This window comes from Eriocheir sinensis, unplaced genomic scaffold (genome assembly GCF_024679095.1).
Source record: "Eriocheir sinensis breed Jianghai 21 unplaced genomic scaffold, ASM2467909v1 Scaffold295, whole genome shotgun sequence".
Lineage (NCBI taxonomy): Eukaryota > Metazoa > Arthropoda > Malacostraca > Decapoda > Varunidae > Eriocheir > Eriocheir sinensis.
This window is the reverse complement of record NW_026111604.1, coordinates 93,375-120,000: the sequence shown is the minus strand read 5'-3', so window position 1 is coordinate 120,000 and position 26,626 is coordinate 93,375. Positions and strand designations below refer to the sequence as shown.

The window sequence follows — 26,626 nt, the reverse complement described above, 5'->3', positions numbered from 1 at the left end:
GACAGCCTTTATAAACAGTTTAAAAGGTATAGATAGATAAGTTCGTTCACTTATGTTCCCCTCACCCTAAAACCCCACTTATCCAACAGGGAGCTTCTTAGTGATAGAGAGGGAAACATGTATGAAGTAGTGGGTCAAGGAAGGAGCCCCTCCTTATGTAATAGCTCATTTTTACTGTAGATGGATAACAAATTTTTATAGGGGTTGTGCTATTCTACAATTAATTATAGTTCAGGTTTGGTTTCATCATTTGTATTTGTGTTTATGTCAAATTAATTCCTTCTTTATTTACATACTGGGACAAACAGCTTGACTGATTTGTTGACCAAGACTGTTGTAGTTTGGGCTTTTTTCAACCATAAACAAAGGATGGCTGAACAACTATGTCCCCTGGATCTTTCAACTAAACCTCTTTCAGGTTTAGCCATGAAGCTGCCTAAAAGTGCACCTTATAACATGCCGAAGACTGTTATAAAGGTGAGTATGTTTGTGCATTATTGTCTTAGTACATTCTACACAAATATTTTTTATACTAAAAGTCTATTTCACTCAAACTATCTGATGCCTCAGAAGATACTCATAAGAATTAAATTTTCTCAATGGAGCTCCTGCCAGAAAACTACAGAAATAAATAGGAGATGAGCACTCTAGTGTTGACCCAAAGGGTATCCCAAGACCCAAAACTCTGAAAATGCTTACCTCTACTACTCCTGTGCATTACATTGCTTTCCCTCCTCCTAAGAGCAATTTACATGTATTTATGATAGTCTAAAATTTATTTTCTTCCTTGATAAGCTCACCACTCTCTGAGAGAACATGAGGTATCCTACAGTCTCAGGGCAACTCCTTTTCCCTTCCTGGACCTGCAGGTCTAAGTGTAGTCTACGCTGCCACCTCTCTGATGCCTTGTCCTGATAGATACTTGTAAACACATGGGTTTTATCTTTTGTAATATTCAAATTTTGTCAATGAACCTGCTGGAACTCAAACTTGGTGTGCAGGAATGGGAGGTGAGCACTCTAGAGTCAACCCAGAGGGTAGCCCTAAGCCCAAGGCTCTGGAAATGCTTATCTTTACTACTGTGTATTATAATTTTATTGCTACTAAAAGACAAAGCGTTGTACACCTCCATTTTTAACAAGCAAAATTTTATTAATACTCTTTTGGACAGGCCTCTTCCATGTTGTGGATTTAGAGCAAAACCTCTTAAAGACATAGTAGGCAGGCTGAAGGTTGTTAGCCTTTAGACTACTCTCAACATCCTCAGCAAAGTTCCCTGGTAGACCTCTCCTTATCCTTTCGTAGAAGTGACACAGTGGCACACTCCTGTTTCAGCTGAGTTTCCCTGCTACTCAGACAGCACAAATTTTCTCAACCATTTTCACTAATCTTTCTGGTTCTCTTTGCCTTCAAAAAGCCCATCTTACAGCATCACATAGTACTCTGACATATACCTACCCTAAGCATGATACAATCTTTTTCCATATTAACTGTAAATTTATGAAGTTGTAGGTCTCCCAACCTAAAGCCAAACTGACCATAGTCAATTTTAAATTATCTTTTCTGTATTTGTATTACTTATTTTGTTGCAGTCAGAAATATTTATTCCCATTATTATCATAGTTAGTAATGATAATGAAAAAATATTATTAATACCGTACAGCTTCTAGCATTTAAACACAACATAACATTTTATAAATTTATTATGCCTGACTCTGTTAGCTGTTAACACTTAGAATTTATCCTTTCATTAACACAATTGAACTCTTGAGTTATTATAGCATAATTTCTCTTAATTTACAAATATTTCCTCCCATACTTTAAGTTCTTGGGTTTAAAATTTTCTGCATTATATATATATATATATATATATATATATATATATATATATATATATATATATATATATATATATATATATATATATATATATATATATATATATATATATATATATATATATATATATATATATATATATATTTCATATGGATGTATTATTTTTTTAATAGTTTCAAAGGATGTGCATTGTTTTTACCACACAATTAAATGCAATCTTATCCAGAAAAACCATGAAACTAACCTAAATAAAATTTGCAGGTATCAATGAAGTCAAGATCCCATTCCTGCGAGCCACACAGTGACAAAATAAATGACCACAGGACATATCTCACAAGCCAGCATGTGGAGGTAAATGAATAATTAGATGTTGCTGAGTCCAGGCCCCTCACTGACAGGGAATCAATATATAATTTGAAAATAAAATTACTTTATAATCAAGCTTGCTTAGTGGTTAGCACTTCATAGTTACTAAGCCATGAGTGCAGGTTCAAGTCCCAGATTTGTTAGTGGGTTCATTCTCATTAAGGCACAATGCTCAAGTATGCAGATGACCACTCTTCAGCTATCTACACTTGCAACTTCCTGGAGTTCCTTGAGCTTAATGAATGTGACTCTTTCCCATTGCTGCCAAAACCAACTATGCGAATCACATAATATTTTATGGTTATTTGACTAATTTATACCATCTCTAGATTTCCCTTTATTACTCACACTTAAAAAGTAAAACTTGAGGCTTAAACTCCTTTAACGTAATTTAATTTTCATGCATTAAAACAGGAATCAATATATAATTTGAAAATAAAATCACTTTATAATCAATCTTGCTTAGTAGTTAGCACTTGATAGCTACTGTTACCATAGTTACCAAAGCTTCATTTAAACAATAGCCTTCTAATATATTGCACCTCATTTACAATTTTACAATGTAAGTATAATTATAGTTCCATAATTATACTTGAATTATTTATAATTATGCTCCTATGTGTAATTATACTTGATTTTATTAAGTTTTTGAAATAATATACCCAACCATCACACCAATCACTGGACAGGTTTTGCTCTTTCAGTATGTCCTATTTCATACCCTGATTCAAATGTGACTTTACATAACTAATCAGAATTATGCCGCAGGTGGAGGTAAATGTTGAAGAGCTAGCTCCACCTGAGGCCTCTGCTGCTACCCTTGAAACAGTCTATCAACCTGAAGAAACTTTTCTCCCAATTGAAGACCCAAGCCCCAGGAGATTATTCTAAATGTTGAGAACTCGGCAGAGGTCTTGCCTTGTGATGGATTAGTAGATGTACTTTCCTAACAGTAAAAAAGAAGAGGTAAAAATCTAATTGACCAGCTTGCAAAAAAAAACTAGTTCACCTGCCTCGCCACCTAGTGAGAGTACATGGATGGTCCACAGATAGAGCTAAAAAAATATCATGCATCATGGGAACAAGAAAATACAGAGGGCTCTTTACAAGAAAAGTTAGGAAAACGTGTACAGTCAAGAACTGCTATGCACAGGTTACTCGATTGGGTCAGCACATGAAGAGGGTGCATGGGATATGCCTCAACCTGAAGCATTCTATTCCCAAGCCTCATCTGAGAACACCCCACTAGAAAATACCGAATTTGAGTTACAAGATAAAGTAAAGCAAAGATTGAGTTCTGGTACAGGCAGTACAGATGAAGAAGAGATAGACTACACAGACAATAGTGATGTTGTTAGTACATATTGGAAAGAAATACTCTTAACTATGAAATTTTTTGAAAGGTCCTGCTGGAGGGTCACTAGAAATGAAAACAATATCATATAACATAGGCAGGTTGAAAATAGTGATAGCAGATCTAGAGGCAAATAATGTACAAGAACTGCTGGTGGAAGAAAAACTTTGGAAGTACTTTGGTAAGAAAAAAACTGAAAAAGACTGGAAATCACAAACAATAATAACATACCTCGCTAGTCTGAAAAAGTTCTTTGCATACGTTTCAAAGAAGAAAAACCCCTTTCTCTGAATCTGAGGTCACAGATGCAGAACACCTATGCAACATTATGCCTGGGTGGTCCGTAGCTATTACAAAATGTGTGGAGAGGAAAAAGGTGTAAGAGAAAAGAACAAGAGCAGTTGTTGTTAAATAGTGATAAATTAGATAAATTCTATTCATCAGAAGAATATAAAGGAGCAGTGAAAATAATAGAACAACTTGATGACAAATATGTACCAAAAAGAAATGACATTTCATTGGTAAGGAATATTTTGATATTTATGGGACTAATAAAAATGCAAAAGAGGAGGTGTTTTGCAGAGCTACGGGTCAGTGAATTTCTCCAAAGAGAACGCATTGAAGACCGCGTGGTCATCAGCATTGGAAAACATAAAACAAGTTTCACTCATGATGAAGCAAACCTGGTCCTCACTGAAACTGAAAATTCCTATTATCAGAAGTATTTGAAATTCATGAGATCAAAGATTGAAACTGAGGAAAGTGGGATTACTTTTTTGTCATGGGGAGGGACTCCAACCACAGCCAGCAATGTAAGTAATGGCATTAAGAAATTAGGGATAGCAAGTGGAATAGGGCATTATTTCCAAATATTTTAGAAAATCAGCTGCCACCAACATATTCTATCATTGCCCTGAAATGGCAGAAAATGTGGCAACTCATATGGACCATGAGTTTAATACCGCAAAAAGACATACAGATTGCTCAATAAAAAGAGATGCTGTTCCATCCTCTAAAGCTATTGAGGCAGCAAACTATTGTGACCGACCGAGTTATTCTGGCATTCGCATAGAGAAGATAGATGAAGAAAAGCATAATTATGAAGGAGTAAAATGAAAATATCAGTGATGAATGTAGTGATTCAGAGAGTGAAACTTCAGAAATGAATAGTCATTCAAGCACAAATTCATTAAATAGAAAATTTTCTCCTTATGAAAACAGATTAATTGAAAATATTCATGGATAAAATAAAGAAAGGCGAGAATTTATCATCGAAGAAAGTGCGAAATATACTTGACACAAAAACCCCAAAACTCCTAAATGAGTATGGAGAAAAAAAAATACTGGCTAAAGTGAGGTGGCTGAAATATAGATATAAAGTTAGGAAAAGTAAATGAAAATAGAATACTGCAAATTTGTGATTTTGAATGTTGTTAATCATCATTAAAATTTTTCAAGTGTGAATTCATACATAGTACTTGTCAAAAGTTTAGGTTGGGTGAGGCAAGGTAGAATATATATGGTTAAAAATACTAATTTCGATGAATGGTTATATTTGTTTGGACCCGGTAAAATATTGCATCATCACATTCCTAAGCTCTTCTGCTCCAATTTGCCACCATTCATTTTATGTTAACTCAGCTGGGAAATAATAGTACTATTAGAGTAGTTTCTACTAATTTGCTAAATTTTCTTAAAATTTTTGGGAGGGTACAGGTCACGATAAACAACAGCTCTCATTATTGCACCTAACCTAACCTAACCCAAACCTAAACCAAGTACTGAATATCTATGTTTTTCATTTGAAAGGAAATGCTTAATTAGTTAACACTGTCTTTATTTCTCAAGATATATGTTGTCTTTAGCATTCCACACCTGAACTGTATTATTTTTATTTTCAAATATAGATTTATGTTCAACTAGTAATGTATATTAAAGGCTTTTGTCTTTTTATTTGCATATATTTTCTTATGATAATGAAATAAGATTGAGAGCAAATTTAGTCTATTGAGAATAGTTTTTTTGTTCTATAAAAAATGTTAAAAAAAAATATTTCATTTTTTTAAAATTGAGGTTTAAGTCAAATTTAAGTTGGAAGTGATACACAATAATAGCTTTTTTTGTTACTTTTGTAAAGATCTTAATCTGTGGCATTACAGTTTAAAGGAACCTTTTATGTATTTCTGCATAAGTAAATAGGGAAATGGAGGAATCAAAAGTATGTAATTATTTTGCATAGGTAAAGGTACATTATATGTTTTATATGGTATCATTCAGAGTCAGAGGATTGCATTTCATATGATGAAAAATTACTATCCAATTAAAATAAAATTTCATTTAGCTTAAGAGGGTGATGTATTTAATTGAAATGAAACTTAGTCTATTGAGAATAGTTTCTTTAAAGGGAAAATCCTATTGTATCTTTTATTTTGAATTATATGTCAGTCAAATTTGTTAAAGGGTATTTCCCAAAATAGCTTTTTTGTTTCCTCTTGTAAAGATTTCCATAATGTAATAATGGGGCATTTCAGTTTAAGAGAATTCTATATAAGTATTTTTTGAATAAGGAAATTTCTCATGTACACAGGAAAACAGAAGTTAAAATGTTATAATTTACCAAAAGTAGGGGGTATATTACAAATTTAAATGTTTTTCATTGTGAGTATGTGTGAGAGATTCTCATGTGTTGAATAATCTTCATGTGTTGCAAATTGCCGGAAAAAAGTTTCAAGTAACTTTATGTAAGTTATTTTTCAAACTTAAGTGGATTCTCAATTACTTATAAAAAATCATAAATAAATAAAAAATAAAAAATTGGATTATTCACTTTTGTCATCACCTATATTTTTTCCATAACTTGTTTGTTATAAGCACCCAACATTTGAGCCTCATCATTAAATCCTACAGGAATACCAGAAAAAAAAAAATACGGTAGTATATTACCTGAGAAACTAGTTTACTAAAAGCCATGAAATAAAGTTTGAGACTGATGAATGAGTTTCCATGAAACACAACCATCCAAAAGGTGTGTGTATATATATATATATATATATATATATATATATATATATATATATATATATATATATATATATATATATATATATATATATATATATATATATATATATATATATATATATATATATATATATATATATATATATATATATATATATATATATATATATATATATATATATATATATATATATATATATATATATATATATATATATATATATATATATATATATATGGTTAAGCGTCGTTGCAGTACTGCAGTCTCATAGCAACTTGCATTGTACATAATATCACTCACAATCCTCACACTACCTTGCTATGAATAATGAAAACCTGGGCAAATCATTAAAAATATGTTTTGGATACTTGAAAAAAAATAGAAAAACATTTTTAATGATTCGACTAAAGTCTCCAAAATGAAAAACTAATAAAACTAAAGTTAACCTAACCCTGCAGGGGCTGATTAATCTAACCTAACCTAACCTGCAGGATGACCAATCTAACCTAACCTAACCTAACCTAACGTAACCTGTAATTCCGTGCGTGAGCAGTCTTGATCTTAGTCTTGGTTTTGTTTATGTTAGTCAGCCCGCAGGGTTAGGTTAGCTTCGGTTAGGTTTGGTTTGGTTAGATTAGTCAGCCCTGCAGGGTTAGATTAGGTTTGATTTGGTTAGATTAGTTTTTATTTTCATTTGGAGACTGGTTTTCGTTGTAAAATCATTAAAACGTGTTTTCGATTTTTTTCCAATATCGAAAACATGCTTTTTAATGGTTTGCCCAAGAAAAAGTCCAAAATGACAACCACATTTTTAAAACAAAATTAATCATGGTCTGTCAAGAAAAACGTCCGCAGTACTGCAACGAAGTTTTACCATATATATATATATATATATATATATATATATATATATATATATATATATATATATATATATATATATATATATATATATATATATATATATATATATATATATACGTATATATATTTATATTTATTTATATATATGCGTAGAGAGAGAGAGAGAGAGAGAGAGAGAGAGAGAGAGAGAGAGAGAGAGAGAGAGAGAGAGAGAGAGAGAGAGAGAGAGAGAGAGAGAGAGAGAGAGAGAGAGAGAGAGAGAGAGAGAGAGAGAGAGAGAGAGAGAGAGAGATTTACATAGATTTACATAGAAAACCAGACCACACAGACCCCATGGTCCAGACTAGGTGGCCTGTCCTTAAACCTAAGTGATTCTACGTTAATCAGATGGCTCCAAAACATTGCAGTTCTACTCTAATTAATATTAAGTTCAAGGAAGTGACGGTCAAGCTTATTTTTAAAGAGAGAGAGAGAGAAACAAAGAATCCCACTCAAATCCCTGTGGCAGTAAGTAATATGGAGAGCCATTATTTTCCTCCTGAAGTCAGCAGATGGTAAGGTTACGTAACACACAGGCTGTTTTTTAATTACCAGTGCTTATAGAAAACGGGTTTTAAGTAGGACAAAGGCAAAACATTAATCATGTTTTTTTTCTTTACAGTATGTTATAAACTGTTAAGTTAGGTTAGGTTAGTTTTTTTATCAAAATAACATTTTCTATGCGTCTAAATATAATTCATGATTTTTGTTAAGTATTTTTCATCAAATATGGCTAAAATTTGGAAAATGAGAAGATTGTTTAAAAAGCTTCAGTATGAAAATATATCTGTGATTTGAAAGTTTAAAGGCGGTATCTATAATACTTTTTTTATATGGCCAGTCAAAGTTGAAAAAACGGTTCCAAAGCGCAGCAATTTCTCGTGTTTCAGGCGATTTATTCCTTTAAAATAATTAGTAGTGCATTTAAAGACACGAGACTTGTCTCTTTTAGTAGTTGCCACGTATGCTATAAAATAGCTTTACACAGCAGTCCAAAGTGAAGTAGTTTTTCACCAGCGATGAATGTATGTTTTGATGGTTTTGTTGTGTTACAGAAGCGCACCATAAAACTACTATCCGATTTTAACTAAAAACCATTGTAACTACCGAGCCAAAACTTTAGAATATTAAATAATTTTACATTATCCTTGTTGTGGTGAAAATCAGCTCATTTGGTTTTGCAGTATTAAAGTTATTCGCGTTTCAAAAACATAGGAAGTTTGTGCGAAGAGTAAGAACACTAGTCTAAGAAGGTCATAGCAAAGTCACTGCAGTTTTGGTCCAATTTTTGGTCCAAATTTGTTGTTCTTTCCTGTTCATATCTAAGAGTTATCGTATTTTGTTGTTGATTTAGGGTGAATATCTGTTCACCCACGCCGTGAACAACATTGATTTATCATAGAGACTACTGAACAACAACTTAGGCGCTTTGGAACCCAAATCTTGCCCTTATTGTTCAGTATCTCTTTTTCAAATGAGCAAAAAATTGCCAAACTGCTATAAAAAGATGATTTTGGCCAACGTCAATAATATATATCAAAATGAGCAAGTGTGAGGCATTCCCTGGCATTATATTGGCGATACTAGAATTTCTGTTGTTTGGGGTCCCATAGCGCTTGTTGATCAATATCCTGTTGTTGTTGTTGTTGTTGTTGTTGTTGTTGTTGTTGTTGTTGTTGTTGTTGTTGTCGTTGTTGTTGTTGTTGTTGTTGTTGTTGTTGTTGTTGTTGTTGTTGTTGTTGTTGTTATTATTATTATTATTATTATTATTATTATTATTATTATTATTATTATTATTATTATTATTATTATTATTATTATTATTATTATTATTATTATCACTATTATTATTATTACTATTATTATTATTATTATTATTATTATTATTAGTATTATTATTACTATTATGATTATTATTATTATTATTATTATTATTATTATTATTATTATTATTATTATTATTACTATTATTATTATTATCATTATTATTATTATTATTATTACTATTATTATTATTACTATTATTATTATTATTATTATTATTATTATTATTATTATTATTATTATTATTTATTATTATTACTATTAATATTATTATTACTATTATTATTATTATTATTATTATTATTATTATTATTATTACTAGTAGTAGTAGTAGTAGCAGTAGTAGTAGTAGTAGTAGTAGTAGTTGTAGGAGAAGGAGGAGGAGGAAGAGGAGACATGGAAACATGGAAACATGGACGAGCAGGCAGCAGGAAGCCTATTGGCTCATTGCGGGACTGCCTGCTTTCAGTGATTTAATCAATTCATCAGCCATAGGAGTGGCTTACGGGAAGGATTAAAGCACTTCTGGTGGTGGAGGAGGAGGAGGAGGAGGAGGATAAGAAGAAGAGGATGAAGAGAAGATGAAGAGGGAGAGGAGGTGAATGGAAGGGGAAGGGGGTGGAGAATACCTTATGCACCGAGACGGACTTGGCCTTCCTGTACTTGTGGAAGAGGTGCTTCCCGATGAAGGTGAAGGGCGGGAGGGTCCTCCAGCAGGTCTTGACGGTGCAGGAGCCCGACACGCCGTGGCACTTGCACTCCGTCCTCATCCCGCTCCGCACCGCCTGGGGGCAAGACCCGGGTTAGTGCTTCACGCCAACATGGGGACACGGCACCCCCTTGGCACCCCTGGAGCTGCACTCCCCCCTTCCCCCACCGCCCCATAGAAAAGGAAGTGTTATCCATTTCGCGATGATTGTAGTAATGAAAAAAAATGATAGCAATAATAATAATAATAACAATAATGATAATAATAATAATAATAATAATAATAATAATAATATTATTATTATTATTATTATTATTATTATTATTACTGTTATTATTATTAACATTATCTTTATTAGCAGGTGTTGTTATTGGTGTTGGTGGTGATGGCGTTGATGGTTTTGCTGTCGCTGTCCTTGCTTCTGCTACTCTTGTTATACTGATAGAGCAGCCATCAGGATGAAAGGTAGCTATACAATCGTTCTATTCATAAGCGGGTGCATACGCTATAGCTGCGCGTGCTGCGGTGCTCATCTCTGTACCTTTGGCCTTTTGAGTCTGTGTTAGGTAAGAACCCAATACCCCGGGACACGGGCCAATGTGATATCCGGGATTGCCACAGTTTACCTTCCCCAGGTTTCCCCAGGTACCAATTTATCGACCAGCCCGGAAGGGAGGATGAACAGCTGGGTGAGCTGCACGCCGACTGCCCGGGCCAGGATTCGAATCCAGGCCCGTGGATTCATAACCAGGCGCGCTGACCACTGCTCCACGGATGCGCATATTATTCTTAGCAGCAATATTAATATGCTCAAAAGGAAAAGTATTAAAAAAATAGTGCTAGAAGAGAGATAACTAAAGTACCTTTAGTAACAATTATTACACTTCTAACAGCCGCATGTGCAAAGGAAAAAATTGGAGAATAGTGGGAGCAGGGACAAGTAGGGCAACAATATGCAAATTTTCTAAGCAAGAACAGTTTCTGGTGAGCATGCACGGAGCCGCCGCTGCCTTGTGGAGGCGGCGCCCCGGACACTAACCCTGCGTCCCGCCCGGTTGTTGTGCAGGTTCATGAGGGCGCGGCCGTCCCCCTCCACCTCGCGGGCGTCCAGGAACTTCCTCGCGAACCTGACCCCGAACCTGCAAGCGGCCGGGAGGAGGAAGGAACAAGGGGCCGATGAGTATGGGGCTGCGTGCGTAACTTGTTGAATCTGTCTCATTATTGTGAGTGTTGGTATATCAGTGTTTGGGTGTCCTGTGTATGAAAGTACGCTGTTTGGTGTACATGCACACGTAAGCTTGCTTCATTCTGAATGCCCCGCGTTTATCATCTTTCATATATGTTGTATTGGGGCATGCATTGACAGTAAGTCTGTGATATATATGTCCAGGAGAATGAAGAGTTCAAACAGGACATTCTTAACATGCACCTCTCACCTAATGTCGGCGCTGCAGCCTCATTTCCACCTGGAAGAACTGTACCGCCCTCGCCTGCGGTCGTCACAGCCAAAGGTGGAGATGTTGCCACGGGAGCAGGCGGTCGTGACGCTGTGGGTGACTCCCGCGCTGGTCACCGCGTACGTGTAGGCGGCCTCGCGGCTCCCTGTGGATACCAGTGAGAGGATTGGTGAGGGAGAACAGGTGAGGGCCTTCAGAGGTGCACCATCGCTCACCGCACTGAACTGTTCCTATTTGTCAATAACTAACCTGACATCCATTAATATTTTTGTTTTCTAGAAGCATAGCTGTCATAATTCCCAAGAGATTAATACACTAGGAACTTTCCTTTGTTGAGAAAAAAAATGTCAAGGAAGCCTTCAGCCATCCAGGTAACCACACCAAGAAGTCATTGTATATTCTTTTCCGTAGACCAACACAACTGAGTTACGACAAATCAGACCATGTTCGCTGTTACTTATTTATGAATTCCTGAAAAAACTAATTAACATCAAGACAATTATTTGATTCCAAGACATTCTTTGCATGTAATGCGGCTTGATTCCAAGACATTCTTTGCATGTAATGCGGCGTTCGGAAGAAGCGGGTGAAGGACTGCTGCCCCAGGCCACCGGTGCGGCAATAACCCAGCAATGCCACATTCAAGGGCGGCCTGTCTGCGTGTGTTTGCCTTTTTCGTCATAATCACCGGGCGACCCCTCGATGGTGATGTCCCGAGGGCTGATGGCGGGAGCAGCAGCACTGAAGAGTTCTGTGGCGTTATGTTTAACGTCTTGCCTCCACGACATTATATGCCGAAAATGACCCACAGTTTGCTGCCTGCACTTTATGTCAGGCATGTACATATGGCGTCGCAGAATCACATAAGCCATGTGAGGTATTCTCGTCACAGATTTCATGCGGATACTTGCTGATGGGCCGTTACAACGCCAGAAAACGGGCACACACATAAAGAAACCCAACCGGTTCTGGCACCAGCGCTACGAGTGATTTATATACAAAATTGTAGGGGACGCGTGGCTGGTGGGGCTGAGGCCGGCCATTAAGGGGGTTCAAGGCATGACATTTATTACTAATAAATTTTACTTTCGGTGCAATGATGGCCACGCTGACCACACACTGGCTCCCTCCCCTCCCCTCAGAGATGGGTGTGGCCAGCGCTGGTAGAAGTCGAGAGTGAACTCAGAAAGACCCAGCATTTATATATTTTGCATCTTACGAATGCTGTAAAAGTTGTCTGATAATGTGAAAACATACATCAACTTTAGCATTCATAATTAATGTGTTCAGTTAATGTGCATCTGCCACTGAAAGAGGAGCTGCGCCCCCAGCACAAACTACGCCACCGGGCGGATGGCAGGGCGGGTGTTTTCTTGTTCCCGGCCATACAGGCTTCGTGATGCGACAAATGATCTGGTTCAGTCCGGGGCCCCATCCTGCCCTGCTCAACTCACTCCCCTTGGTTTTTGTAAGATAATGTCCGCGGGCAGCGAGCCTCATTGGTGGCTTTTGTGCCAGATTCCCTCCGTTAGAAAAGGATCATCCAGGAGAATGTACCGTAACTGATTGTTAAGACTGGAGGCACAAAAGACTTTCTTCATTGACTGTCCACAACGCTTTCACAACGAGGGAGTGCAGGCCAGTCCCTGAATAGTGAACACGTCACGCAGTAAATCGGTCTGCAGATCATCTTCGAGAGGAGTTTTGAGCAAGTTGAAAGTTACATGAACACGGACACGTAATTGGTAAACACTCATAAGAATCCTGCTCATCTTGTAGGAAGGTTTACGAGAAGAGTGTTGTTCGGTGAAGAAATATGGCAAGCTGACCATGTCCTGGGGGGATCTCACCAGGCTAATGGACCTTTGAATTGGGTTTTAGAGAACAAAAATGACAATCGGTACAAAACGAGGATTACATGCTATTACGTAAACAAATAGAGCTGAGGGCAAAGAAGGAGAAGTAGGGGGAACAGGGGCTCAGGCAGGGAGCAGTGAAAGAGACGTGAAAAGGAACGGTGCGCACGTGTTGAGGGGACGAAGCAACCCTTGTGGGGCGCTGTGTGCTCACCCTTGCCCGGCGGCGGGAGAATAATGGGGACACGGTCGCTGAGAGCCTCTGGGAGCGGGGATGGCTTGTTGATATGTCGCAAGGGTTAATCCCATGCTCAAGTGCGGAGAAAGGTTACATATACCTTCCCCTCCACGACAGCTTAATGGTCAGGGATGCAATGCAGTACGTGCAGCTCGGGCTACTTTAAGAGGTTTATCTGGAGTTTTAGAAGCCCAGAAACATGAATGACTATATCGCCTTACTCTTATATTATGATTATTACACATGATCCTGAGCGACAGAAGTACAAGTAACATCCTGACGAGTGAGAACGAGGGTGTTACTGTCACGGTGCTCGCTTCCATCTTTGTGTTAGTAAGTGCCATACAAGCTGCATAATATCAATCAATGTCTGAAATGTGTAGTTTAGAAAAGCATGGATGAAACCTCGCCAGCCATTATTAACTGACCCACAAGAACGATGTGGCCGAACGCGCTGCTGTTGGTAGACGCCAGGGAACAGTTCCACCGATGATGCTGGAACTGCCGCTGGCACTCTCGCAGGCCCGCCCTCGCACCTTCACTGATGGCCACCATGGCGTCAGGCGCCCGCGTACAGATGCGGCTCTGGCGGGGCGTGAGGCCGGGCACCCGCGAGCACAGCAGGTGGGCGCCCAGGACCCCCGCTGACGACACCGTCCTGGGGGAAAGGAAAGATGGGGTGAGGGGGAGGCAGATTAAGTATACGTTAGTGTAGGGACGACCTGCAATGCATCATGATGTGAAGCGCCACCACACACGAACTTACGCCACACGACTCTACGCACTATGTCATTGTCCGAACCTTCTCAAACCATGTGTGGGCTACCATGTACTTCCCCAGACCAGCCTTGCGTCCCGATACACCCATGACTAAAACGAGTATGCAGACACTGACATTACTCGTCATCGTCTGGCGCATTGCTACCATCATCCCAACCTCCACATTGCCTGTTTCGGAATATCGACGTCGAGCACGTAGCAACTCACCATTATGGCGAAGATTGAGGGATACATCATACACGCACGTTGCATAACTAAGTCGGTTTCATTCTTTAGCCAGTTCAAAAGTAAGGGATGGACTACACTGCATACTATTTGTGCTGCTTCTCGAGAAAAATAGTAAACACTATTGTTTTCTTTAAAAAAATATCTCAGCTTTAAAGGTCTACAAAGCTACGTGTGCCAGTCTTTCCTCTCCAGGGCCCGGGGTGGCCCAGGCTCACCGGGGCCGCATGGAGGGGCTGCGGTGCCCAATCATGGGTATTAGGATGCCGGACAGATGACCGCCCCGAGGCTGCCGGCGAGTGGAGGGTTGGACTTAATGACCAGGGAAGTTTGGCCTATACTTAGCGGCCGTGAAGCTCTTTGATTGCCGGGGGTGTTGCGCCATCCCTGCGTGTATCGCCGAGGAGGGAATCTCCGCCACGATTAGCATAACAGAGGAGTCGGTCAAGTGTAAACGCGCCACCTCAGCTGTCTGCTAGCGGCGGTATACTCGTGTTTTGCATTGCTTTCTGGGGCCGAGTTCCTACAATACTTTTGTTCCCTAATATTAATGTCATCACAATGCTTCTGAAAACACTGTATTACCTAAATTACTATTTCCATAAATAAATGGCCGCCATCAAGTATAGCACAGTGGTAGGGCGACGCCTTGGATGCGCTGCGTCAGCCCTCACTCTTTACAATCCTTCTAGTTCTTTTCTCACGTAGTTTTAAGTAATTCCAGCCGAATACTCACAGAACGTGCCTCGTGTGACACACTTGTTAGCTCACTGAACAGCGTCCCTCCTAACTAGCCTTGATATTTTCAGTGAGCCAATTCGTACACGTGATGTCACTCGTCGCCGTGCAGTGCAGCTCACCGCCAGTGATTGTAAACACTTCCTGTCCAACCTTGAAACTGATATCTACATTCCGCGTTTCTTTAACAGTAGTTTATGCCACTTGATATTTTTGACACCAGTAATGACACACTTTTGGCAGTGTTGTAAAGTGTTTTCCCATTAAAATGGCTCTATTTTTAAGTGATTTGCTGTCGACTTTACGAAGAAAAGTAAGGTGAATTGAAACCCGCGGCATAGCCAGAATTTTGACTTTAAAGCCCAACGATTGCAAAAAAGTAACAAAATAACTTACAGTTCCAGGTAAGATTAAGATGCAGGAAAAAGGGATACAGGAATTATCAAGTTTCGAATCCTGCCGTGGCCGGCGTGCAACTCACCCAGCTGTTCATTCCACCTTTCGGGATGGTTGATAAATGGGCACCTGGGGAAACCTGGGGAAGCCAAACTGAGATACCTCGGATGTCACGCTGGCTCGTGTCCCGCGGTGATGGGTTCGTAGCCACTACAGGCTCAAGGACCAATGCGACGGATATGTCCCCAAATATACCGTACTTCTATGTAGCCATTTATGCCTGATCTGTACCGAGATGTGTGAATTAATCCCGGAATACGTGCACTCGCGGCGGTGAAAATCAACTTCAGAGCATAATGATATGTACGAGAAGTGTAAATACTCTTGCTGGGTGTTGTCTTCAGCCTCCCGGGTGTGACGTGAGCCGCGCATCGCAGGGATAGGAGATTGTCAGCTCGTCAGTGCATCTTAAGACTAAATGAATAAAAGTATCAGTGTATCTTTAACTTAGTAACTTACTGTCGAGAGAGAGAGAGAGAGAGAGAGAGAGAGAGAGAGAGAGAGAGAGAGAGAGAGCATCCTATCATCATGTACTACCACAAAACCCATTCCTCGTGATCCTCCATGAATTTGTAATGAATTTTTTTTTATTCTATTTTGGGCAATCCTAGTCACATGGCGCCTCGTTTGTTTGTTCTCCGTCCAGGATGGCCTGGCGTAGGGGCAGGGCGGTTCAGGGGGGCTGGGAAGGGTCGGCGGGGCAGGGCGAGAGTTGGTGTCGGAGGGAGGGTGGAGCTTTGGGTGGACGATGGGTGGAAGTTATTAGTGGGAGGAAGTGGATGCTGTGGACGGGTAGACGTTGGTGAAGGGATGGAGGAAGGGAGAGACTGATAGTGGAAGATGTAAATAAACGTAGGGTGGAGGTTGTTGGTGGAGGGATGGATGGATGGATCGGTGGAAGGTGGTGAAGTGAGAGTGATGGTCGAGAAGCTGTAGCGATCGCGTAAAAAAAAAAAAAAAAAAAAAAAAAACATGAAACCACTGTTATCCAAGAAATCTAGTCCTTGTTATGCCACGCTAGGGCTTCAGGAAAGGCATGCTCAGGTAAAATGTTTTCCGTACATCTCCAGGTAGGCACACGTCTAGGAAGCCAGGGGTACGGACGCCCTCCGCTGCCTGAAGCTACAACTTCCATTAATCGAACTTCTCCTTTTTCAATATTTTTTTCTACTAAATGAAGTTCAACAACTGATGAATAAAACATTTATTCAGTTACTCGTCAGCGTCTTGCACATCGTTTGAACATTAATTGGCTGGTCTGCTGGGCTGTCTGAACAGCCATCCTCAGAAGTACCTCGTCGGTTCATTATTTCAAGCCATCATCGCTTCGCCTGGGCAGAAAAAAAGGGACTCGCAAACCACGGAGCCTTGGTGTGGAGGCAGCTGTCCACCTATACGCTTTATTATCGTCCGCCTCCTTCCACGTAGGTCATATCGGAAACTGATGTTACTGTTGTGATTTTAACCAATGCATAGGAACATTGATATAGTCCTAATGAAGTTTACATATTTCCTTTTAATATTATTTCATTATTATACTTAATTAAAATTTTCAACTTTCCAGTGTAGTGTCTTTTCTTATGAGAGCTAATTGGTCTGGTGCGTACAAATTGGTAAACATATCCCACTGCAAGACTCCACTGAACGAACACGACGCCCAAGCACTGCGTAGCGACAGACTATACGCATCAGATCGTCACTTCTACGTACAGACAACTAAACACCAAATGGCGGGAAGCACACAGCTCCTGGCATTGTCGAGAGGCTTACAAATTGATCAGGAAGATGACACTTGAAATAAAACGCGGTCGCAGTACGAAAAAATGAGCACTGATTTTCTGGACTCCTGCGGCAGGGGCGGCGCGTCACCTGCCCCATACATGTGTTGGGGTGCCAAGGAGGGGTGGCGAGGCCCATAATATCTCACCGCTGAGGCGCCCCGCTGTGACCACCAAATACCTGGACAAATTGTTTCCAGTAGGCCTGTCGGGGGCGCAGTCGGTCATGGGCACAGGCGATGGTATCTCTACGCCGGGGCTGGACGACGAGTAATTAGCTCATAATTGCTGCTGATAACGGTAACGAAGCAATCATGACGAGAGGCGTTACCTGCTAAGTGGTCTCTCGCGTACCTCTTGTGATATGATGATAGCACCCACACCCAACCACGCAAAAGCCCCAACAAGCCCACACACACCCACACACACACACACAAAAAAAAAAAGACGCTCCTTGGTGTTGTGGTTAAATTCTCAGTCTGCCAACACAGTATATCGAGGTTCGAGCCTTTCTCAGGTCAGCTGCTTCTGCTGATAAGGATTGGCTGCTGTCCCCTGCGGAGGAAGGGAGATGAAAGGCCTGATAGGCGAGGTCCCACGTATACTCAAAGGTCAGTTAAATGAGAGTCCATCACGTGATCAGACCGTGAGTAAGTTAAACACACACACACACACACACACACACACACACACACACACACACACACACACACACACACACACACACACACACACACCCTCCTCCTCCTCCTACCGCACCAGCGCACTGCATTCCACCACCTCACCTTCCCCCCACCACCCCAGACCCCCATATCCCTTTCATATTGTACATTTTCCCTTTTTTTTTTTTTTTCTTTTATATGTCAAAAGTGTATTTGTAACGTGTATATTTTCAGCTTTACAGCTGCTATCATTTAATAAGCCGTTTATTATTATTATTACACACACACACACACACACACACACACACACACACACACACACACACACACACACACACACACACACACACAAATATACTACTTTTAATTGAGTGGTGTATAACAATGCTTAAGAATAACAATGTTTTGGCATAAAACTAAAACGTTCTAGCTCTCTTCACAGAAACTGTTTTTGGAACAATCAAATTCTACATAAATGCCTAAGCTGAAATTGTTTTCCAGACGGACTGGCAAGAGAAACGCCAAGGCATCTCCATAGCCACCCTGCCCTAAAATTACATCATTGAGACGGCCACACGGCGACGGCCGCCCTGTATCCCGCCGCCCTGACCCGTGGCCGCCGCCGCTCCTTGTCAACACACGCCTCAGGCACGTCGGTGGAATGCCTGGTGCTCAAGCATGTCCGGCCTGACCTGAATGCGGCAGAGAACACATACTGGTCATTCCGTAACACACTGGGATGCATTCATCAACGTCGTAGCATATAAAATTACCGGAAAAACACGCACCCACGTCGACAATTACACTCATTGGCATTATTTATGGCATAACTTTACACTCTAATGTAACTTTCAGTTCTAATTTGGGATTTTTTTATAAACTGGAGTTAATGGAGCTGTAAGCTGCACTGTCAATGTCACGATATTCTTAGTATATTTACCTCTGTCCTGCCTAAACTCCGGAGCATGGCCCGGCTGATGCGTGTTTGCTTACCTGACAACCGCCTTTTGTTCTGCCTTCTGAAGGGTATCTCACAAACTCTGGCCGCCAGACTTATGAGAGGCAGCGCCAGTAATAGTACAGCACTGGAGACAACATGCGGAATTTTATGTCATACACGGAATGAAAACTATTTACCCAAGAAAAACTCATCACTAATATGCAAAAATATAGCTTCAGCACGATTGCGATGTACAGTATGATGTAAAGACGTCCAATTTTGAAACTTTAATAACCATGTGCTAAGACAGAAGAATCGAATTGCCGATGAAAAACGAGTTTATTGCATTTTTTTACACTAGAGGAAACAACTCAAGGGCAAAAAAAAGTAACAAATTCACATGTAAGTGTAAACATGATTAAGTGAATAACAAAGGAATACTTCCATGTGACAGAGAAAGATACGCCCAAAGAAATGTTCTTTAATTAGTGTTCTGGCGGTCTTATATGATGGTACACAACAGTGGAGGACGAATAGAAAAAAAAAGCATTATGGAGAAAATAAAGGCCGGCAGGAGTATCATGACGGAGTTGAGTTGACCACAAGATACTAGACACTAACGATAGGATATATTATGCATGAGTAAGTTACGTCATGCGCCAAAAAATTATAAGTACATAAATTAAGAGTCTGCAAGAGCCCAGTAGGCTTAAACAAGGCGACTTCTGTAAACCTAACCCCACGTAACCTAACTATCCAAGACAGAAACAACAACTTATATATAAATGTTATAAAAAAGGAGAAAAGAAGCCCCGTTAGACACACGATGAGAAACAATGAACTCATAATGTCCCCCAAGGAAAAGTGAAACAGACCAACAACAGGCAGGGATGAGTAACGGGAGGGTCTCGCCACGACACGCCGAGAACGCAACTGAATGCCCAACAATGCCATGTGCCCCAGCCTGCCCTCGCCCGCCTGCACACACACACACACACACACACACACACACACACACACACACACACACACACACACACACACAGACAGACATTGAGAAGAAGAGGAAGCGAAGGAAATGCAGGTGAAAAAGGAGATAATGCAGTGTCAAGATGAAGAGACTAATAGTTATAATCTGTGGTGGAGTGTGCGGAAGCGAGGAAGAGAGAGGGTCAGAGATCACTAGAGGGCTGGAGGAGGAGAAAGAGGAGGAGGAGGTTGAGGATATGGAGGAGGAATAGTAGGTGAGGTAGAAAGGGGATAAGAAAGAAAGAAACGAGAGGGAAAATGGTAGCGTGAGAAGGGTGCGTGCAAAGAGAGCAATGAAGAGGAGGTAGAGTGAGTTCAAAGGGCAGGGTTGAAGAGGAGGAGGAAGAGGAGGAGGAGGAGGGTGGCAAGCAGGGCAAGGAGGAAGAGGAGGTGGTGGAGGAGGAGGAGGAGGTGGGGGAGAGCGCTGGCCATTTCAATAATGCAAGGAGGGTGTCGCTTGGTATTTAGCCGCTGCTGCGTCGGGAGTGTCAGCGGCCTGGGCAAAGGGGCGGCGTGTCTGTGCTGCGGCTGTGGAGAGGGCAAGGCTGTGTGTGCTGTGCCGCGGTGTTTAAGCTCGACTTCAACACAGCAATACTCTCCACAACGATGCTTTTTTTCTTATTTTCTTGTTCTTCCTCAGTTTTCTTCTTTGTCTCCTCGTTTTCCTCCTTCTCCTCCTCCTTATCTTCCAAAGCATATTTTCTTTTTTTCATTGTTTATTTTTCGATTTTTCTGTTAAGTTCTTCGTCATCTTCTTGTTTTGGCTTTTTCATCTCGCTATTAATTCATCCTTTTATTTTTATTTCCCTTCCGTTTCCTTATTTTCCGTCTTCGTAGCTTGTAAACATTAGGAATGAATCGTCTGCAGGCAATATAAACAATGAAAGGAGGACAGAACGCTAAAGAAAAGAAGCAACAGTAATCGAGCATATGTACCGTACGTGTATCTTCATTAGCTCGATTATCCTCATTAGAAAGCAGAGTTTTTAATGATGAGTCTTCCAATTACAGACAGTCTTCCAGGTACAGAGGTCATTCCTCTCTCTCTCTCTCTCTCTCTCTCTCTCTCTCTCTCTCTCTCTCTCTCTCTCTCTCTCTCTCTCTCTCTCTCTCTCTCTCTCTCTCTCTCTCTCTCTCTCTCTCTCTCTCTCTCTCTCTCTCTCTCTCTCTCTCTCTCTCTCTCTCTCTCTCTTGTTTCTTCTTTCAATTTCTCCTCCTCCTCTTCCTCCTCTCCCTGGTGTTGAGATTATTCATTACACAAGTTCATGAACACTCCCTAATCAAGCAGGAAACATGGAAACATGGAAACAAGCATAAGGAGGAGGCGGCGGTAGAGCTCTTTTTATGAATTTTCTGCTTCTTCTTGTTCCTCTTTTTCTTCTTCTTCTTCTTCTTCTTCTTCTTCTTCTTCTTCTTCTTCTTCTTCTTCTTCCTCCTCCTCCTCTTTCTCCTCCTCCTTGATAAGTAATAACAGACTTATAGAAATGGTTAAGGATTCGTTCCTCACTCAAGTTGTAACTCAACCGACAAGAGAAAACAATCTGCCGGATTTGGTATTAGTAAGCGGACCCGACCTCATTCGCGACTGTGAAAATGGTGAGAAAATTCATGGTTGCGATCACCACTAAATCCGTTTTAATGTCAACATATGTCACAAACTCGTAGACAATCTGTCAGTGATACCAGACTACAAAAAATCAAATTTCAACCTTGCCCGTGAGCTGCTTCCTCCTGCGACCTGGGACCAACTTAACCTCACCGACAATACAATCAACAACGTGTGGAACGACTTCAAAGATAAGCTTTTGGGAGTAGAGAAGGCTACAGTGTCTACGAAACCCAGGCGAGTAAATGGTGCCGTAGATCCACCGTGAATGTCCAGAGAATTAAAAAGGGCGGTAAACCTAATTTTTTTTTTTTTTATAATCTAATGAAAGAGAATGACACTGCCGAAGCCCGCACACAGTACCACACCAGCCTAAAAGCTTGTCGCACCCTTATTAGAAGGTAATAAACGCAACTATGATGAACAAATAGCGCGCAACATCAAGACCAACTCAAAAAATTATTCACATACATCAGATCGAAAAACATATATCCAATACTGGTCCCCTGACAGACGAGACTGGATCAGTAACTCGGAACAGTAAACAAATGCCCACAATCCTCAACACTAACTTAGCATCCGTATTCACAGTCGAGGACATCGAAACCATTGCTGAGGGCCCTGGCCCGCGGAGAAGTGAAAAAGTATTTGGACAAACTCGACACGAACAAGTCAGCGGGGCCTGACAGTTTGTCCCCGCGGTCATAGAAAGAGCTTAAACAACAAATAATTCAATCACTCACTAATATGTTCAACCGGTCAGCTCAACTGAATAAGGTCCCGGAAGACTGGAAGATGGCGAACGTAACACAGATTTTCAAAAAAGGAGACAAAAGTGTTGCATTAAACTACAGGCCCATAAGTTTGACATCAGTGGCAGGAGAAATACTCGAAAAGATCATTAGAGACAAACTTGTTAAGTTTCTAGAAGACAATCATGCAATCTCCGACACCCAGTAAGGCTTCAAAAACAAGCAACAGAAGCGCCGAAGTCTTCCTCAAACTATATTTAGCATTAGTTAGACCTCATCTTGACTATGCGGTTCAGTTTTGGTCACCTTACTATAGAATGAATATCAAAATGTTAGAATCAGTGCAGAGGAGGATGACTAAGATGATTCAGGGTTGAGAAACTTGCCATACGAGGAAGACTCAAACAGTTAAACTTGCATTCTCTAGAAAGGCGAAGGGTGCGTGGAGACATGATCGAGGTTTATATATGGATGAAGGGCTTTAATAAGGGAGATATTCATAAGGTTTTGTTGGTAAGAGAACAGGGTAGGACACGAAGTAATGGGTTTAAACTGGATAAATTCGGATTTAACAGGGACATAGGCAAAAATTGGTTTACCAACAGGGTTGTGGATGAGTGGAATAGGCTTAGCAGTCATGTGGTGAGTGCCAATACAATTGTCACATTCAAAATAGATTAGATAAATTCATGGACAGCGATACTAGGTGGGGTTAGATACACGGGAGTTTAGGGTCAAAGGAACTGCCTTGTATAGGCCTACCGGCCTCTTGCAGATTCCAACGTTCTTATGTTCTTATGTTATCTGACTGGCGAGATGTCAAAAGCGGTGTTCCACAGGGGTCGATGTTGGGACCTGTTCTGTTTTTAGTGTACGTAAATGACATTGACGAGGAGCTATCGTGTAAAATATCGAAATTTGCCGACGACACAAACATAGCCAGCAGAGTCACTACGACAACGGATAAAGAACACTTCCAAGCTGATCTCGATCGTTTGAGCAGTCCCAGTAGCTAAATTATATTGTTTGTTATTGGGTTGTTTATTTATTTATTTATTATGTTGTTTTAATTTGTTTTATTTTGTTTTGTTTTTGTTTTGTCTTGTTTTGCTTTGTTTACTTTGTTTTTCTCTTTTCTTTTCCTTTTCTTTTCTCTTGATGTTTTCTTTTCTTTTCTCTTGATGTTTTCTTTTCTTTTCTTTCTGTTGGTGTTGCTGGCTGTGGATGAGCCTCCTCCTCCCCAGAAGACTCACCCGTCACCCGCCTTGCGGCCCCAGGGCCAGCTCGATGACTGTTTAGTTATTTTCTTGATATTGTAATTTCATTTTCTTTTCTCGATGATTTAATTTCCTTTCTCTATCCTCTATCTTGACTGTGTGGGTTAGCCTCCTTCTCCCCAGAGGAGATTCACCCGTCACCCACCCTGCGGCCCCAGGGGCCGAAAGGTGGATGACTTTTCTGTTTTCCTTTTCTTGATGTTTCTATCATCCTTTCTGGTGTTCCTGGGTCTGAACGAGCCGCTTTCCTCCCAGAAGAGACTCGCCCATAATTTTGTGATGTTGGTTTGGGCCGAAAGGTGGATGATTCTTTTCATTTCCATTTTCATTTTTCTAGTGTTACTTCTCTGCATTTTCCTTCTGGTGTTACTTCACATTTCTTCTTCTTGTGTTATTTCTCTTCAAATTCCTTCTTCTTGTGTTACTCTTTTCAAATTCCTTCTTCTGTGTAACTCTTTTCAATACCTTCTTCTGTGTAACTCTTTTCAAATTCCTTCTTCTGTGTTACTCTTTTCAATACCTTCTTCTGTGTTACTCTTTTCAAATTCCTTCTTCTGTGTAACTCTTTTCAATACCTTCTTCTGTGTTACTCTTTTCAATACCTTCTTCTGTGTTACTCTTTTCAATACCTTCTTCTGTGTAACTCTTTTCAATACCTTCTTCTGTGTTACTCTTTTCAATACCTTCTTCTGTGTTACTCTTTTCAATACCTTCTTCTGTGTTACTCTTTCAATACCTTCTTCTGTGTTACTCTTTTCAATACCTTCTTCTGTGTTACTCTTTTCAATACCTTCTTCTGTGTAACTCTTTTCAATACCTTCTTCTGTGTAACTCTTTTCAATACCTTCTTCTGTGTAACTCTTTTCAATACCTTCTTCTGTGTAACTCTTTTCAAATTCCTTCTTCTGTGTTACTCTTTTCAATACCTTCTTCTGTGTTACTCTTTTCAATACCTTCTTCTGTGTAACTCTTTTCAATACCTTCTTCTGTGTTACTCTTTTCAATACCTTCTTCTGTGTAACTCTTTTCAATACCTTCTTCTGTGTTACTCTTTTCAATACCTTCTTCTGTGTAACTCTTTTCAATACCTTCTTCTGTGTAACTCTTTTCAATACCTTCTTCTGTGTTACTCTTTTCAATACCTTCTTCTGTGTTACTCTTTTCAATACCTTCTTCTGTGTTACTCTTTTCAAATTCCCTCTTCTTGTGTTACTCTTTTCAAATTCCTTCTTCTTGTGTTACTCTTTTCAACTTCCTTCTTCTTGTGTTACTTCATATGCCTTCTTCTAGTGTTACTTCTCTTCATTTTCCTTCTTCTGGTGTTCCCTTCTTCCCTTCCTTCTCTCTGTGTTTCCATGTCGTCTTTTCCTGGTTTTGTATGTTGGAACGCGTTAGTCTCCTTCTCCCCATAGAAGACCCGCCATACCAACATACAAGACGCTTTAAACAAAGCAAAACAAGACAATTTTTTTTGGATTTTTTGTTTTTGTATTTTTTTTGTGTATTTTTCGTTTTTTATCGTAGTTGGCATGACACTTGCCTTGCTTAGGGGAATTGTACCTCCCCATGCGTCGAACCTTCCATTGGAACGTGTCATTAACGCGTCGTCTGGCTAATAAGAGGTCAGTAACTGCATGTCTTGCTGCCACTTCACGCCCCCCCAACCCCCGGACCCTCGGGATCTCCGACACCTCCGTGGACGCTCCGGGGGAGCCGAGGCGCCCTGCCGGAGCCCTGAGCCCTGCGACGCTCGCCAGGAAGGCCTTGGGCCCCCTGACGCTCCCCAGCCCGCGAGGCGAGGAGGTGGATAGCAAGATGAGCCTCTTAAAATTCCAGACAGGATTAATTCAAATCAATCGAAAATACAGTGAAGGCGCCGGAGACCGTTTTGTTGGATCAAGAATGGCAGGACGAAGGCCAAAGGAAGGTGACAGAGGAAGGGAGGAATAAAGGGGGGAAGGTGACAGGAGGAAGGGAGGATGGAGAAAATGACAGGACGAAGGAAGGAACGAGGGAAGGAAGGAAGGAAAGCAACAACGAGGGAAGGAAGGAAGGAAAGCAACAACGAGGGAAGGAAGGAAGGAAGGAAGGAAGGAACGAGGAAAGGAAGGAAAGTGATGTGACGAAAGTGGGAAGTTGACAGGGCGAAGGAAGGAGACTGAACCGCCAAGATTCTGCCCGGGATTGTCGCGAATGGCGAGGCCCCGAACTGACTGACTTGGCGACTATATTATAGTGTTGCTGCCTCGGCCTGTTCCGTTACTTTACTTCCCTGATTTGCTCACCACGGCCTTCGCCTTTGCTGTCCTTCATCTTCCACCTTTGATTAGATAGTTAGTGTAGCTTATCACAAACAGCCTCGTAATGACCAGCAGGCCTGCTGTTGTTTGTTCTCACTTTGTGTTTCTTTGTTCCTGCTCCTCCTCCTTTAAAAAGAAAAAAAAAACAGACCTCGTGGTTGCCTTATATGAGGACTGTGAGAGAATAAAGTTACCTCCTCCTCCACCTTCACCTCCTCCTCCTTCTCCTTCTCCACCTCCACTTCCACCTCCACCTTCACCTCCTCCTCCTTCTCCTTCTCCACCTCCACTTCCACCTCCTCCTCTCTCTCGTTTCTCCACAAACCTCATAGTTTCAAAAATATTAACAGAAACACATCAAAACACTATACATATTACTTAATCTTGAGAGAGAGAGAGAGAGAGAGAGAGAGAGAGAGAGAGAGAGAGAGAGAGAGAGAGAGAGAGAGAGAGAGAGAGAGAGAATCGATAAATGAGTTGGGTTTGTAAACGCATTAGAACAGGACTAATTGTCA

General features: G+C 40.6%; 1 protein-coding gene and 1 long non-coding RNA gene across 22 annotated transcripts in view; both read right to left on the bottom strand.

Moving 5' to 3' along the window:
- The window catches only part of LOC126991508 (protein Wnt-2-like), a 17,114-nt gene extending 2,432 nt beyond the window's left edge, over positions 1–14,682 (bottom strand). Inside the window, 4 exon segments of the mRNA XM_050850261.1 lie at positions 9,938–10,093; positions 11,057–11,156; positions 11,454–11,619; positions 13,997–14,682. Coding sequence (XP_050706218.1) covers positions 9,938–10,093; positions 11,057–11,156; positions 11,454–11,619; positions 13,997–14,123 — 549 coding nt within the window. The 5' untranslated portion in view covers positions 14,124–14,682.
- Positions 14,683–24,217: 9,535 nt separating this feature from the next.
- On the bottom strand, positions 24,218–25,602 carry LOC126991511 (uncharacterized). 21 transcript variants are annotated; one of them, XR_007745613.1, is made up of 3 exons: positions 24,548–25,602; positions 24,387–24,440; positions 24,218–24,276 (listed from the first exon to the last, which is right to left on the bottom strand). It is a non-coding gene; the product is annotated as an uncharacterized LOC126991511 (long non-coding RNA). The 21 variants fall into 21 exon arrangements; XR_007745602.1 differs by having other exon boundaries at positions 24,332–24,521; positions 24,575–25,602; XR_007745612.1 differs by having other exon boundaries at positions 24,218–24,249; positions 24,332–24,521; positions 24,575–25,602.
- Between the last annotated feature and the right edge of the window lie 1,024 nt (positions 25,603–26,626).